We start from the raw sequence: 17541 nt of genomic DNA on the forward strand, positions 1-17541 counted from the left end.
CACTTTGGGAGCACCTTTCAATGACTTGTTCTGCTGAGGCAGTAAACCAACAGGCCTGCTTTAGAGCCTTTCAAAAGTTTCTTCTGTGTACATATCAAAGAGTTCCTCCAATGCAATGTAATGGTAGTTCCTAAATCAACTTCTTCACAGCTCTTCAGCTCACCACCTTTCCTAGGACAGAAAAAAGCATGCAGCAACAGCACTTGTTCCTGTTACTATTCTATGACAAGTATTGACACATACACCTTCAAACCCTGCCCTAATGACCCAGGCAGATATGCCCAAAAGCAAGAGTGACCAAGATTACTGTCCTGACTGAGAAGTACTTGACTCTTCCAAGACCTCATCAGATATCTTAAAAGAGAGTAAAGAAAGGTGAAGAAAGTAGGATGAAAAAAAAGCAAGCAGGAATGAGACAAAGGCATTCACTGAAACGCAGAGACGATCCCAACCGAAGATATTGATTAACACAGACCAAGACAAAATACTGAAAAGAGGTGATTAATCTGAAAATCCCTAGACTTCAGCAATATTAGAGATTCTTAAGTCCTATCCCTTAAAGGATTAACTTCAAACTTCATTTTTTAAACAATGGAAAAGTTGAGATGCTAATGAGGTGGCCACAGAAGCTAGAGTGCAAAGGCACCTGAAAGACAGACAGGGGCCCTTGCTCTATCCCTGCTGGAAAGAGAGGTGGTTCCTGACTGAACCTGATGAATCTTCCAAAGCTACAGAAAACACTACCTGCAGATAGAAATATGGACCGCTAAAGAGGATTAGGCTGAGACGCTAATGCAGGTAGGTTTTTTGTTTTAAAATGCTGGACCATCAAAAACCTACTTTTTACATGCAATACGGTCTTACTTATTTTGGGAGAACACCCAAGCTTAATTTCAGCCTTCTTTTTTCAAGCTACAAAATAAGGCTTCACTATTACAGCTTAGGAATGTTAAATTTTTAAGTTAGTGCTGCTTCTTAATTATTTTTAAAGCATTTGCACGTTACTGACATTAGGCAAGTGATATCGAAAGGAAGAGAGATTTAACTATTAATAAGCACAAGCAACAGCTCTGTAAGCTCAACTAGCTTTTTGGTACCTTTGCTCTATTACTGGAACCACATTTTATGGCAGTAATTTCTTCTTTCAAAGGTACAACACTCCATGTACTCAATAAGGAATAGACAACGTCCTCTCAAGACTTAACTAAAACTTCCCATTAACATGAGAAACAAGAGTTAGGCTTACCTTATCAGCACACATTGCCACTTTAATATCTTGTTTTGTTATCTCATAATGTCTTATATTCCGCACATAATTCCCAACCAATTTTAAGATGTCTGCAGAAATGTATTCTAATACTGCCACTATGTAAACAGACACTTGATGGTCAATTTTGTAGCCTAGAACTTCCTGAAAGGAAAAGAAATAAGCATTCCACTGTTACTCAGTCAATGAAATACACACCATAGGTTACAACTAAAACCAGTAAGTTTACGACCCTACTCAATAAACATTCACCACATATCCACAGTCTATTTTAGTAATAGAAACACAGCAGTCTGTAGGCCTAGAAAAGAAACAGCATCTTTGTAGATGCTACTCTATTAACTGTGGAAGTGACAACAGCCAATAACTATACTAAAAACCTCACTTAAACAGTTAGGGCTATTTCCAGAAGTTTCTTAAGTGTTTTCTTAGTCATGCAAAATGAAACAAGAATAATCAAATTCATAGCAAATGAGTTCTTGGCTTTGTTTGTCCAAGAGAGAATTAACTAATTTTTAAGTGAAAAAGAAATATATGCAATTAACTAAACTGGAACACTTAAAACTATGTAACAAACACAGATATTCTTAATTCTTTTTGTTTACACTTCAGGCAGCATACAGACATTACATGAAACAAAGGTGTCAACTCCTAACTGCATTCTAAAAGCAAGATTACATCACTGCTTACCTTTAATAAGGGATGGATTTTTTCTACTGGGAGAGATAACGGATTTCTTCGTTTCCTCTTCTCAATAGCAGACTGGGCATCAGCTATTGCCCACTTATCAATAGGATGGGGAAAACTTTTTTGAACACGATCCTTAAAAAAAACCAAACCAGGACTAAAGGGTAAATGCACAATCTGAATGAGCTTAGCAGTATTACTACATTATCAAATCACTTTCCATTACTTAAAGTTTGCTTATGTTAGTATATCAACTATAAAAGCTTGTACAACGTGTAAATTTCATCATTTTGCTACATACTGCTCACTACATTTGTAAGGCTGTATCAGAATATCATTATCACAGAATAACCTAGTGCTCAAAATTTGAGAAATGCCAGAATTAAGTTGCCATTGCAGGCACAATTTGCTCCCCCTGTGCACATGCCTGGTAATTCAGCATTTAAATATGTGGCTGCATTTTATCCTAGCACTTTATTCCCTGTACAGAATGGTCACTAAATGAGGTATGAGTTTTCTGTTTCACCTTCACTGATCAGCACATGGTCCAGACTGTATACATGCAAGCTGCTCTGACAACAGCAATGAACTTAATAAGAAAAAAGACAACACCCGACAGCACCCACATATTTTAAAACAGTTTCATAGTCTACAGTTGGACCATATATGCCCCAGTTTATTTACTCCTTCCAGCAGTCAGGGTGCCTGAGGACACCTACACTCTCCCATGCACTGAACAACTCTCTTACTGAAACTCACAGACAGGTCTCTGGACTGTTGAAAAGCTTCACCATTTTTGGTGGCCCTAGTATCCAGAGATGTCGGAAATCTAATTTCTCAGATAACTTCACACTTCATTTTTTCAGACCACAGTTCCCACTGACTGTTTCAGTTGCAAGTGCTCACTTACGTAAATATGAACCCCATTTGAGCAACCATGAAATGAGGAAGATGAAGTTAATGACCACTTACAAAGAGCTGGTACAGGACAAAGCACACAAACAAAAACTTTCTGACAAAAAACTGGGATGGAATACAATTCTATGAAGGTGGCACCCAACTTTCCAAAGTACCGGCTTTTCTTTTTCTCCCCTCATCATACCACTTCTGCAAAAGAAAAGCAGAGGTCCTACCAAAGAAAAAGTCTCATTCACTATCTAATACCAATTCACTCCACTAACATAGCCCAGCCTGCTGATTGAACAATGAAGGTGTCCTGGGGGAAAAATAAACGTGTATGACCATATAATTAAAGACAGCATCATTATGCTTAAACACAAAGGGGGTAAATTGAGGTTGCTTGATCATCTCTAATTCTTGCACTTCTCATTCTGACTTCACAGCGTAAGACTTGTAATGCAATGCTGTGTGTCAGGTTTTTTGTTAGCAGTGTTTAAAACACAGCATTAAACAATCTTCCACAAACTTCTTGTCTCTTGAGCTGCCAGACCAGAATAATGTTGCAAAGCGGGCCAGCCATTTAAAGGAGACACTGGAACACCATTAGAGGTGTCAGTGTTCAAAAGAGAAGAGGAAGGATGAAATTCATAAATCTTGAGCTCAGAAACCGCTACTTTGTTGTTTGGTTTTTTTTTTTTTAAGAGGTTTTGAGGGTTTGGGTTTTTTTTTTTTTTGCCATCCGTCCACTTCTCTCAGAACATGAGGAAGTTGCATCTTGTTTTGTTACCTAACCTGACACAGGCACAGCCCCCGAATACTGGAAACCAAGAGGCACAATACATATGGAATCTGCAGCTTGGCACCAAAGTCTTCCAATTATGGTTAAGCACAAAGGGCTACCAAGATATTCATGGGTTTAGAAGCTTAACTCATTTAGCTTAATGAATTTGTTTCTCAGCTGGAGAAACTCTTCTCAGATCAAGCCCTCTTCTCAAACATCAAGCTGCTTTTCTGAGCAATAGTGGTTGTAGATCTTTGAAAAGGCAATTGCAAGAGAAGAGGTTTCTATATAGAGGAAAGAAGTGTTCCTCAACTCGTTCTGAGAAAGTGACTGAACTATTTTTGTTGAAATTTCCGGGACGGTGCAGGGTATATCAGCCTAAATCATCACGCTAAGAAAGCAGCACAGAGCCTCAGACTAAGCAGCTACGGTTTGCATACAATATCAGTAGGGAAAAAAGGTCTTTTGAAAGAACCAGTCAGTTTTATGTACGAAAGTTACTCTTACCATCCATTATACAGTAATACAGTTCAGAGATAGTTTTACTGTGCATTGAACAACAAATTTAATTGATAGGAAAATCAGTTATTAGGTAACTCAGTAGGCTTTATGCAAAAGGTTCTGCTACCTAAAGATACATAATTACTGCTTTCCTTTTTACATTGTGAAATGATTAATATATTAACTTTTCACGTAACAGTTCAAATTACAGATTTGTAATAATTATTCTCTATACCTCTACATCCAGAAAACTTCTTGGTTGGGCTTGACACAACATACTTAACAACTGGAGAATTAACTCCTCCACATACTGTAACGCATCTTCAGTAGAGGAAAGTTTAGGATGGACTTGCACCTGAACCTACAGGAAATAGAAGAATTCAAGCTTTGAGTTTTGCTCTTCCCCAAACCACGTGCTTTACTTGCAAAAGAAAGGTGACAAAAAGAAAGAGCCAAACAGCTCAAAAAAATCCAACCCAAAATGTAGCCGTTAATGCACACCAGACAAACATGAGTGAAACACTCATCTACACCTGATAGAAATACAAATCTCAAATGTTAAATGTACTCAAATTGCTGTAAGTGACATTTTATGTCAAGAAAACAGCTAATTAATAACGGTGCTTAGCAGTGCAATTAAGAAAACTGTTTAAAAAACCTGCATATATTTATCTTTCTTCCCTAGTTCTTAAACCACTGTTTGTACAAGACATTTTAGACATGGTGTTTTCTCCCTTCCACAACTCATTGTTCGTCACTCAATCCACAACAACGAAATACAGAATTTTTTTCAGAGAGCGCACTACAGAAACAGCAATGATTTCAGCAGTATTTAGCCTTCAAATTATTTAATCTATTCTCAATTAGCTCTCATTAGAACAAGACTGGTTTAGGAGTTTTGTTTCCATACTGATTTTTTAAAAAGATGTCGGCTCTAGAGTAAAAAAAAACTTCAAAAAAGGCCACAGTGTTGTCCTGGCATTAAGTGGCAATTCAGAAGTTCTGAAAGTTTGGTCTACGCACGTTTACTATTATGTCATAAGTGTCTGTAAATTCTCACTAGTGTAAATCCACAGAGGCACAATCCTTGCTCCTCCCATTATTTTTCCAGACAGCCATTTAACTTCTGAAACTTCTGTAGTTCACAAAATAGCACAGTTTTAACCAGTTTAAATTTTAGGTATGCAAAGCTCAGTGCTTCAGAGCTTAAACAGACAGGCAGTTTAATCTCAATCCTACATCGATGGCAAATATTATGCCAAAGCAAGGTGACTGCTAACTTTCGCAACACATCTTTCAAGACCCAATTTCATCATTTTATCATTCCACTGCACACAGCTCAAAGTGCCTCCATTTCTCTCAATCACTAACACAAAAGCTTAACCACCTTAAACCAAAACCCAACAATCTGTCTCATCCAAATATTAAACCCATGTCTATATTCAAATAATGGTGCCATAATTATTTAATTTCACACCTGAGTTCTCATTCCTGTTTGCAGTTACAGCAAGAATTAAATATTATGAAGTTCAAACGCACAACAGCCTCAAATAGAAATCCACTTGCCTGCTAAGGCACTCATTAGCTTGAAAACTTCATGTCTGGGCATAGTCCTGGTGCTCATTTAACTGCTGTTGAGGTTTAAGTACGCTAGATCATGCATTTAGTTTCTTGCAGATTGCATACCCTTATGCAGCAGGTCTTAAAAAACATCTCCAGAAGTTACTCCTTTTTTAACTTAAAGGCAGTCTGGCAAAAATAGAACAGGACAACTTCTCTTCATTTGACTAGCTAACACAACTATTTTGATTATGCCAACAGTTTCATTTTTCCTAAGAACTTCACCATGCACAGCTAGAGTGTGTTTGTGGAGGTACCAGAGTAACAGCACGCCCAGCAGTCCCAATCATTATTTACAATTCAAACACTGACATCTGAAATACTGTACCAGCTTGGAACATCTTAACATCAGAAATTACAGATTTGCAGAAGTATTCTCTTAAAGATCAGAGCTGATCTGAGCTGCCTTGAATTATTTTTTTTTTAAAGCCAAACTGAACAAATTTGTATTATATTCTCCCTGCAGTATACTCTAGCACTTTGTACTTTAATAAGTGTTAAATTAGCAAGTCAATCCGACAGTAAAAATACAGAGCATGATAAACCAGAGTGACGAAGAGCAGCTCCATTTTCTCCTTTATTTAGAAAACAGATTGTAAACTTAAATAGCATCATCACAACTCTTTCAGTCTGTAACACAGAGTCTATAGGAATAAGAACAAGCAAACAAAAATACCACATCAGGCCATGACCTGAAACATATCCATAGTCAGCCGAAACAGTCAACAATAATAACCTACTCCTAGTTAGGGAGATGAAGCTCCATTTTTCCTAAGCATTTATGTTTGGGGGCAATTACATCATTCTTCTCAAAGGCCATTGTCTTCTGGCATTATCAAGCTCTACCTTAGTAGAATATCCACCTCAGGCAGAGGAAAACATCATGCGGTGCCATTGGCTTGCCAGTGTAGTTTATCTATATTAGGTAAGTAATAAATAAGCTTCACTGCTACTTAAGTGAGATTTAGTATCATTTAGGGTTCAAAGTCATCAAGCGAAAGCAAGAAAACAACTAAGCTAACAAGGAAAACTACAGGATAGCTTGGTGTACAATTATCATAGAAACGTGTAATTTTAGCACCCGCACTACCATAGTACCCAAGGCTCCCATCAGGAGTGAAACAGTGTTATTTGAGGGTACTCAAAGCAAGTCCCAAGAAGTCCGTTATCCAAGACATGATGCAAGACTGGGTAAGATGCAAGATTTAGTGAGGGAAGACAAGAAATGACAACATCTGTTAGCATACACCATCACGTGACCAGTTTCAAAAAAGAAGATCAAGTTACCAGGGGGTTTCCATCTTTCTCATATAGTCAGCTCAGATTTTAAATTAAAAAAACTGGGCCACCCTGCCTTACCACCCTTGAAAAGAAGAAGCATGGCTTGAATCCCACCAGATCCTTCACAGTCCTATCTTAGGCATCCACATGATAAAAACAGACTAACTTCTGAAGTGTAGTGATGTTTAGATAAGATTCTTATCTAAACATTTAACCTCTCCCTTAAATAATGACAGAACCCATCCCTTCCCTTCTACACACACCCCAAAATGTCTGTCTTATGATAAGGGAAATTACTAAAAGAGCAGCTTAAGATCTTTTCATAAAAGCTTCAATTCTTCGGAATACCACAATAAATTCCAACAGGCAAATACAATCTACATCAGCTACAAATCCCTGCCTCCATGGCTCCGTTTTCACTCAACTCATCTGATAACTTTTTTGAATGTTCAATCTTCTCAATCTTTTTTAATTCTCAAAAGGGAAACAACCAGGATTCTCTTTATTTGAAGATAAGCACAGCCAGCATTTCTTGAACAGCTTTTCATGTTCTGTTTAAGAACACAAGCAGAGACAACCAGTATCCACTTAAGAAAATTTGTAGTGCTTCAGGAAAATTCTACGATATGACCACTTGGCTTTTTTTTTTTTTTTTTCCCTTTCCTTTAAAACAACAAAAGCAAGGAATTTCTATCAGCAATGGCAACAGCTTAAAAATTAGGCAACCATAAATCTAAAATGCCAGTAAAAGTCAATGAAAACAACTGAAAAAAAATGTGCTTAATGAATAATACAAATATATCTGATCTTACTTTATAACCCTTAGCAACTTATTTTATATAAAGCTTTCTCAAACCATTCCTTTCAAACTCTACATAATAAGTTAGAATATAAACACTACCACAAGCCTCCTGGGAAGCAGTAGGGACCTAGACCAAACCCAGAAACAAGTTTCAGTTAAAGGACTGCAGGTGGAACAGCTTCAGCTTACACAGAGGCTTAGTCTCCAACTGGTCCAACACAACTCCTAGGCTGGTCACAAGATGACACAAACCCAAGTCTAGATGGACACTCAGCAGCTCATTCTGCACTAGAATGAGGCGTTTGATAACAGATAAGAAAGGAAGACCCACACAGTGAATTTAACAATCTGATTGATACTAAACCACACTTCCTTAGCAACAGTTTTCGGTTACCTCTTCCTCGCACGGCCATGAGGAAAAGCCTAATCTATGTCAATTGTAAAGCTGAAAAATTTCAACTTGCAATGAAAAAACCTCTCCAAAGACTTCTTAAAGCAACTTCACATTACAAAAAAACACCAGCGTAATGCTCCCAAATCATCATTTAACAATCAACGCAATCAGGCTCGTGTTTCTCAGTTCTTCCACTAGAAAAATCCTACATGTGAAAGGCTGCAGAGAGAACAATACTGAACTGAGTCCCATCAGGAGCAGCAGAAGCTCCAGCAGCTTCAAAAAAAGCACGTAACAGAAGGAAATAATTCTAAAGATACATAATAAACTGAAATAAAAATGAAGCACCTACTGTTGGTTAGAGATAATTTTTTTGTATCTGGGCAAGACTACCCATCTGCTGGGATTCTGGCAAGAAGTCACAGTATGACTCAAAACCCAACGCCTGCTAAAGAACAAGTGTGCTTCACGGCTGAGTACAGGTACTGCCACGCTGCCAGTCTTCCTTGGTGGCAGCTGAAGTGCTTGTAAGAAAGTGTCTAAAGAAAAACACCCATCATATTTACCACAGCATTTTGATAATAAAATGGAAGAACCTGTAATAAGACGACAGGCCAAGCTGTTTTCCAAACCACTATCAGACAGAGTGAAACTTTACTGATTATAAGCATTTTTCTAAACCTTTGCAGGTGCAGTTTATTCAATAGATTATTAGTAGAAATGAGCTGGCCACAGAGCAGGTTTTTCTGAGGGGGAGGGAAGAATTTTCTTCACTTCAGTAACTTTGAAAGTCTTCGCTATTGTTATAACCCTTATTTTTACTCAGCATATCTTTTGTTCATCTTCCCTCCGTGACTACAAAACTACTGACAAGCAACTGCTTAACACTGAAACACTCCAGGATGAAATATTTTATGTACAGCTTGCATGGATGAGTGTTCTCATAGTGCAAGCACGACATCAAAAGGTTTTTTCTTCTATTCTTGTACATCACAGCTGGTATTTGGCAACCCTGCCCATGTTTTGTTATCCTGATCAATGAAAAATCCAGTAAATTAAACCAAATACAAATGTCTTGGATCCACACTTCACTAACAATTCGCTGAGGCCACAAGACTCAGATTTTTTTTCTAACATTTCTCTTGATGTATCAAGGCAGCAGTATTATACTGCACCAGTGAGCATGTGAAAAAACTTACAGTAAAGACTTGAACCGTAGGAGGATCTTATATCCTCCACAGCCATCGGAAGAACAGAGAACCCAAAGCAATCAGAAATTAAGGATGTTCTACATCTGCAGTGAAGCAGTGCCAAGAGTAAGAAGTGCCATTCTGAGTAGCAAGTGGCAACTGGACCGTCATCTGTTCAAAGAACTAGGTAATTAAAAGTCAGGTAGAAATATCTTTGTCGGCCACAGCTTCCTGAGCACTCTGTAGTCACTGAAGCAGCTTTTCTCGCCTCTTTTGCTCCATGAAAGGTATAGAAGACTGACTACACAATACATGGAGTACCTGGAAGCACACCATCTGGAAAAGTTTCCTTAACTGCAGAAGCAAACCCCCCTCAGCTGTCAAGCCACATCAGTCCAATCATTTTGACCACAACGAGTTCTGACAGCACCCCTTATTAATCACTCAACTGATTCAAAAGAACTTGAGGTATGCAAACAATGGAACATCTGTAGAGTAAGAAAGTTCCTTTGTTTTTCTCAATCGTTGAATTGCTTAAGGTACCACTCAGTAAGAATGACACGCTTTCTACTGTAAAAACCAACATATCAGGGAAGAAGCAAGTCATAGGCATGCAGAGAAATTCTGACTGCATAAACAAGAGTTATACAACCAAGGTGAAGCCACAAGGAAAGATGTTTAGGAAAAACTATCCAAAAGGTTATGACCAGAATGAAGTGTAAAAATTCCCTAGGGAAGGAACACCAGTGTTGGAAGAGGCATCACTTTGCAGGTATCCCTTCTGAGTCCGTTTTCCAAGGTGTTTTAAAAGCCATGTATCTCCATCTCCAGCCACCCAAGAGCTCTGGTGTTTCATGTGTCTTGAATCTTCTGTCTTCAGCCCCAGCATCTCACCTTCTGTCCGTCTCTGCAACTACAATTTCAGACACCAGCTGTTATTCTTACTTCCTTTTCTTGCACCTCATCACGATTACTGTCTTTCATCAGCAACCAAGGATCTCTGTAACACTCCTCTTTTACTGCTTCAAAATAACAGTGACCGGGCAAAGAAGCATCTCAGTACACACCATTTTCTTCCTAATTGAGTGCACTGGAGTCTATCTTGACAGCATCTGAAGGAGAATCGGAAGAAAAGGGATTACATTATGAACTGAATGGTACAAGAGCTGCTTTTTGCACATGCAACTGTTCAATGCGAATACAGTTCTATTGCTAAAGGTTCATGTCTAATGAAACACAAGGCACGCCCTCCTAAGAACTTGATGTAGGGAGAGATTTACTCTTACTACATATTCTTGGGTTTGTTGCTTGATAAAAAAAAGTAGAACCAAAATAACTCATTGGGAAAAAGAAAGCCATTTGCAATGATTCAACAACACCTATTTTTTAAGAAAGTGATTCCAAGGCTGTAGTGTTGAGCTCTGCATTACAAGCCAACTCACAGTTACAAAAGGGCAATGGCATTTTAATGATTCAGTCCACGTGCGGCAGCTTTCCCCAATAACTGTGAACACTCCATCCTGGTATATATACTTCAACAATGTTAAATTAAATGCCGCTGTCCTCATCAGAGATATTAATTCAACATAGGTCTTCCCAAACTATTAAGTGTCATTTCCAGCTATGCAGGAAATTATCCCAATCCTGTTTGTGCATCTACGTGGTTTCAAGGTGTTCAGAAAGCAGCTTGCTGTCACTACCTGAGAATAAGCGTCAGCATCTGGTCAGCTAACGGGGGGGGGGGAGAATGAAAGGTTCTCCGCTACTAACGACAGTATGTACATGAGCTTCAGATAATCTGACTCCTACTGAGATAGAATGCTCTGGCAATTCAGCAGACAAAGCTACAAGGCACTGGTTTCCCTCCAGGACAGTTCTGCCCTTTGACCTCACTGGCATACGTTGCCACATTCTGTACTTTACTAGTCCCACATGCTGGCCTCCAGGTACAGCTCAAGTCTCTGGGTAGCAGAGCAAGGGGTCAGCATCTCAAACCCAGTGGGCTCCAAAGCTGCAGTACCACACCTGTCTTTTGAGCAATGACAGATGATTGTCAAAGCAAGTACACTGCAATGTTCATGGTTTTACCTGCCACATATGACAGGTTCATTACTTTTAGCCCTTTAGCAGGGCTAAACACCCTAGTCCACGCTACCTGTATCTATACAAGTTAGTAAAATACCCCATTTGGTTTCTTCATTAATGAAGAAGCCATTAAGATAACAATTTAATATTTTCATCTGTCATTTAGTTTTCCTATAACTCAAGTATTTGGCTGTTCAGTAAAGCAGGTGGCAATATGGACAGATTCTTCATTTCTACCTTTACTGGGACAGCAACAGTAAGCAGCAGAAGACAATGCTTCTGGAGCACAGGGGGCAATAGCCTGAGAAAAGATAAGAAACAGTTGGTGATCTCATGAAGAGCTGAGGTTAAAAGAGTTAACACCTGCCAGACAGTTGCGAGTTTGAGCGTGCAGCCTTTGGAACTAACTCCACCTCACTCCTGCCACCCCTCTACCCACAGTAAGAAATAGAGCACAGCACAACCGAACCAAGACAACTATACCTTGCAGGGCCAGTCTGTCATCCTTCGTAGCTTGCCATCGTTGGCCTTCTCTGTTGACTTCAGACTCCAGAATTCCTTCTCCACCCCCCCACCCCCCAGGGAATTTATCCAACCCCTTCAGCAAGCCTCTTTAATGCAGGGCGACTCCACGAATGGCTTGTCCATTGGGAAGAAATCTTGTGCTTCAGATGTAGCAAGTAATTCCAAAGTCTTAGCTCATACTTGCCTCGAATCCTCACTCTACATCCTCCAGTAATTAGCACTTAGCCTCATTCCAGATTTGACAAACCTCTGCTACACCATGAAATAAACCATCCTCCAAAGGAATGAGCTCTTGCTGGTTGAGACCTTGGGTAGATCCAGTTTCCAAGCAGGCTTCAGTCAGATGGCTGTCCAAATGCTTACAAGCACCGCAAGAAGCAGCGAGTCGTACCAGTTAGTGCCGAAGTATAGTTTCAAAGAAGTGACTGCCGATCAGGGATAAGACATTAACAGTACATGCTACGTACTGACGAGACAAGCAAGACGACTTCCAAAAACTGGATGAAACAGCACAGTGTTGGAGACCTCAAGAAGCACGCCCAGAAAAGCAAGGCAATACATTGCAAGAGGAAATTAGGAAGAAATACTGAACCAGTACAACTGCAACACTTGAGACTTCCAACCCATACTGGAGAATGCAATGGTTCAACTAGCCCTAGGAGCAAGTCTTTTACACAAAAGTTGCAGTTAATCACTGTAACTAGACAGACTCATAAAGCACTGCTGTGTACGGCTACAAAGCGTCCAGTTCTGCAATCTGAAGCCAGTTCAAGCAACGGTGTCAGAAACCTCTTGCTTCTTAAGCCTTCTACTTTCTGGACCCTGGCTGCAGAAGTGGAAGGGGAGCCCTTGCCATTTTTTCTCTCTTCCAAATAAACTCTTTCCGTGCCACAGGCACAAGCTTCACCATCCTGAGGGAGCAGGACTTGTGAGCCTGTCCTAATGAAGCCTTCTCAGCAAAAAGGCGTTTAGACTAAGAGAAGCTTAACTAAAAGTCATTAAGCCCGAACACTAATTAACCAAAACTCTCTCAGCAGTTCCTCATAACGATCCCCCCCCCCCGCCCCCAGCCGTGTCACTCCTGGGCGCTAAGGGAGCCCAGCAGAAACCCGCAGCAGCCCTGCCTGCTTCCTTCTCGGCGAAGTGTGTGTGTGTGGGGGGGGGGGGGGGCGTCCCTGAGCCGCTTTTCACCACACGGCTCCGTCCGCCAGAGCATCGCCCCAGCGCGGCTCCCCCCGCCGCCGAGGAGCACCGGGCCCCGCGCGGGGACGCCGGCCCCCCGTCCCCGTCCCCCTCACCACCACCACCGGCCGGGACAGGCGACCGACCCCCGCCGAGCCCCAGCGCCCGCTTCCCCCGGCTCGGCCGAGGCGCCGGCCGCGGCCCACCCCGCGCCGACGCCGGGCCCCGGGCCGAGCGCCCCGCTCCCGCGGCCCTGCCCGCCGCGGGCGGGCGGGGGGGGGAAGACCCCGCTCCCCCCTCACCTTCTTGAGGGCGGGCACCAGCAGCCCCCGCCACTTGGGCGCGTTCTCCTCGCTGAAGAACTCGTAGAGCAGCGGCTGCGCCTGCATGGTGGGGCCGCCGCCGGGCCCGGCCCGCTCGGGGGAGGCGGGAGGGCGGGCCGGGGCGGGCCGGCCCGGGCCGGGCGCCGCGAGGAGGGCTGGGCGCCCCTCAGCAGGAGGCCCGGCGGCCCCCCGCCGCCGCCGCCGGCGGCAGGCCCGCAGCGGCGGGGGCAGGCGGCGGCGGCTGCCGCATTCCCCGCCCCCGGCTCTCGGTGGTCGCCCCGGGGCGGGCGGGCGGGGGGGGGGGGGGGGGGGGGGGCGGCGGGAGGGGGCGGCAGGCGCGGGGTCACGCGGCGGGCCGCGAGGGGCGGGGTCGGGCGCCCGGAGCGCGAGCGCCGCCGCCTCCCCGCTCGCCAGGCTCCAGCCCTCGCCCGCAACGGCTGAGCGGCCGCGGCGCAGGCGCGGTGGCGGCGGAGCCCCGCGCCTGCGCGCCGGCGACGCGTAGTCCGGGCCTTCCTCCGGCGGAAGTGGCTTCAGGAGGCGGCGGCGGCGGGCCCCGCGCGCCCCCTGCCGGCGGGGGCGGGTCCCCGGCCCGGTCCCCGCGGAGCGGCCGCAGCGGGGCGGGGGGGGCCTGCGATCCCCGCCGCGCTGCCTCCGCCGGCCGCCAGGCCTCCTCCTTCCGTGCAGCCCCGGCTCTGCCCTGCCCCCGGCAGCCGCCGGGCGAGGCCGGGAGAGCGAGGCCCGGCCGGGGCGGGGCCCGAAAAGGGGACGGGACGCTGCGGGGGGGGGAGCCACGGGGACCCCCCCGGAGGTCTGGGGAGGAGAGAGGGCTGCGGGGCCGTGGCGGACGTCGGCGGAGCTGCGCTCGGGCGGGCGAGGCCCCCTCTCCCGGCTAGCGCCTCTGCGGGCGTGCCGACCGCGATGCCCCCCGAGGCTTCGCGCCCCGTGGGCCACCGCTGATCTCGCCGCCAGCTTCTCACCAGCCTCCCTTCCCGGGGCGACCCGGAGCTGAAGGAGACGGCGTCGGCCTGTGGCAACCGCCTGCTCGGAGCTGGAGGCGGCTGGTGGGGTGGAGGCGTCGCTCTGCCCTGGAGAGCGGTGTCACTCCCTGCTTGGAAGACGGCGTCCTCTCCCATGGGGACCGAGGTGGGAGAGGAGTAAACGCCCTGTTCAAGCAGCACAAGAACACCCTCCGAGGGTGAAAAGTAAGCCTGGTTCTTGGAAAAAGGGCCAGAAAAAGGAAAGCCAGCATGCACGGAAAGCCCGGAGGTTTACGCAGGACAAAGTCCACGGTGGTCTGCGGGGCCTGGCAGGGCACCGGGAGGAGGATGCTGCTGAAGATGAAAAGCAAATCGTGCTCTGCTTGGCAAGGCAAGGGGCCAGGGAGAGCCCGAGGACCAGAAGAGGAAATAGCGAGCTGCTGTTGAGGAGCACAGGGAGGGAGGTAGAAGTATGAAAACCTCTGCTGGTCACTGGAAGGAAGGTTTAGGACCGGCTTCCTGGCTGGGAGGAGAGCAAAGTACCCACACAGATTGCTTGGACAGAGACTGCCAAGTCTCCCTTCGTCTCAAGGGCTGGTCATGCAGACACATGTCAGGAATGGTATGTGTGTTGGGAGGCTCACTTAATTAGTTTGTGAAGCGCTCTGAGGACAGGCGATGTTCTTGAGAGGCTGAGCAGTACTTTGGCAGGTAACGGATGGAGCCTCTCAGAAAGAGCTCTCTCTTCACCCTGCAGCTCTTGCTTAGCCATTTTTCCTCCAGACGGATACTGCTGTCTGAAGGAGTCAGAATTCTGCTTTGAGCTTGCTGGAACAAGGATGAAAGGCAGGAATATTCACGTCTTAGAGCTATTTGTGTGGTCTAGCAGCCTGCCTGTGCGTTCAGGGGACACCAACACAGCATCTCATAGACTGTGGAGCTGTTGCACTCGCTGCCTTATAATGGAAAATCAGTCTGTTGAAGTTTCAATCTTCAGCTGCTCCCAAGTCCATGCAACACTGGGTGCACCAGCTGCACCAGTGCTCTGCTCTCCAGCCCCTCCCTTTGGAGACGAAGATGCCAGGACTCCTAAATACCAGTGAATGGTGTACAGCGTCTCTTTCCTTCAAACAAGACAGCGTTGGGTAACATGAGGCTGCAGGCACTGTGTTCAGTCAGTTCAAACATTCAGTAAGGCCACAGGACAGTCAAGGCCTGAGCACTTCCTCCACCCGTAGCTGCCAGCACCAGCTGATAGCCTTCCTCTCCTGGCATTCGCTTTTTCAGTGCCCCTGCCTGGGGGCATCCCAGGTTTATTGGTGGTGACAGGGCAGTCTGGGTTCCTCACTGGCCTTCACCTGATCACGTTCATTCAGTTCATGTGCTGCATGGGAGGGTGCAGTTTTGCTTGGAAAGCAACTGAGCAAGACTTAACTATCTCCAGGGCTGTCTGAGGAGCTGTTGCTTCACTGTTCATGGCAAATAAACCATGGTAGGGTTAGGAAAAGTCCCATGGGTCTGCTGAAGGGCAGAGCACAACTGAGAGCAATAGGGTGCTGTTTGCCCAGCACTGGCATTGCGCCCCATCCGTGGTGGAGAGCACAGGCAGGCGAAGTGCGGTCAGGCACAGGCGCTGGTGGTTATCGCGTACAGATACGCACATCTCCACACCGAGGGTGTCTAAGGACCTGGAGGAAGGACTGCAGCCACGTGGGTGCTCTTGCAGTGCAGGCTGTTGCAGGGAAGAGCACAAAGTTGAAAGCTGGGGGGCTGCTTTTGTAGGGGTGTAGTGACAGAGGAGTTGAATCACAAGGGGATAGGAAGCTCAGTGGCACGGGGAGGTGCAGGGAGCCAGGCGGTGGGACTACCTGCCCTTCTGTCAAGAAGTGAAGATGAGACTCACTGCTGTTGCTGTCAGGAGCAGAAACCAAATGCCACAACCAGCACAGCGGTGCCTTCACAGGGCGTACAACGTCTGTGGGTGGCATGGGGACACTCGGGATCCTCCAGTGCTGCTGGAGGAGGGAGAGGAGGACAAGGTGGAGGGTTGTGGCAGCCCTTCACCATACTGTCCCGAGGGCTGGCTGAGCAACAGGGGCTTACAAAGAGCGACAGCACCCCTTTGACCCCAGCAGCTGCTGTGGGGAATGCGAGGCACCGCCACCAGGAGGGACTGCCAGGAGCTGATGGTGTACTCTTGTATTCAGCCTGGAAGACACTGCTAGGAGTAGCTGGCTGTCAGAGCAACACAAGGGGGACCTGAATTTGAACGTGTTGGATTTAAAGTAGCTGTAAAGGGAAAGTCTGCACCCAAGGAGGGAAGATGACCGCTAGCAACAGTAATGCAGCTGTGCTGCAGAGGATGATGCTCAGCAGACAGCGAACCCAGCATTGCCATCCACAGCGAGGACTTGAGAGCCCACCAGTGTCCATGTCCCCCTCCCCAGACACATTGTCCCAGCTCCTTCTGCACCCCTCAAGAGATGACACAGGCCTGAAACATGACTCCCTATCACCTGTATTTTAGATCAGCCTGGAGTGTTTCCTTGAAGGGAAGCAAGAGGTTTTGGCACATTCTCTGGTTTTACCAGCTTTTTTCCCCACCTTTTCACGTAGATTCCTTCAAACACCAGCAGTGCTATTGCTAAAGCTGAACCCTGTGGAGTGTAAGAAACACCCCCTGCCTGGGGGATGCATCCATCTCCATCACTGCTTGCAGCATTGCTGGGTTCCCCCCAGCCCCATTGCAAGGTCCCAGTAGCAAAGCCACAAGGAACAGGCAGCAAGCAACATGTGCTTCGCCTTGCACAGCTCTTAACTTCAGTTTTAAGGGCAGTGGGATGCAGAACTGGAATCTGAACCCCCTACTTTCTCAGGTGACCAGATCCTGTTTCTGACAGGGGTAGGCAGCACCCCATGAAGAGATGTGCAACAACAGGATAAAAGCAGTGTTCGTTCCCCTGTCCTCCCAGCTTCCAGAAGCACTTCTGCAACAGACCGAAACAACCTCACTTCTTTGTTCTCTT

General features: G+C 45.6%; 1 protein-coding gene across 9 annotated transcripts in view; it reads right to left on the minus strand.

The window, feature by feature from the left end:
• The window catches only part of SOS1 (SOS Ras/Rac guanine nucleotide exchange factor 1), a 53338-nt gene extending 39553 nt beyond the window's left edge, over positions 1-13785 (minus strand). For 2 of the 9 annotated variants that reach the window (XM_075047000.1, XM_075046996.1), the window contains exons 1-4: positions 13518-13785; positions 4372-4497; positions 1958-2089; positions 1247-1411 (exon numbers count right to left, since the gene is read on the minus strand). In XM_075047000.1, coding sequence (XP_074903101.1) covers positions 1247-1411; positions 1958-2089; positions 4372-4497; positions 13518-13604 — 510 coding nt within the window. In that variant the 5' untranslated portion in view covers positions 13605-13785. Of the gene's footprint in view, positions 1-14; positions 171-1246; positions 1412-1957; positions 2090-4371; positions 4498-10317; positions 10686-11745; positions 11834-11991; positions 12742-13517 lie in introns of those variants that run through there. The other 7 variants (XM_075046998.1, XM_075046999.1, XM_075046997.1 and 4 more) reach the window with 7 other exon arrangements.
• Positions 13786-17541: the final 3756 nt, after the last annotated feature.

This window comes from Buteo buteo, chromosome 15 (assembly GCF_964188355.1).
Source record: "Buteo buteo chromosome 15, bButBut1.hap1.1, whole genome shotgun sequence".
Lineage (NCBI taxonomy): Eukaryota > Metazoa > Chordata > Aves > Accipitriformes > Accipitridae > Buteo > Buteo buteo.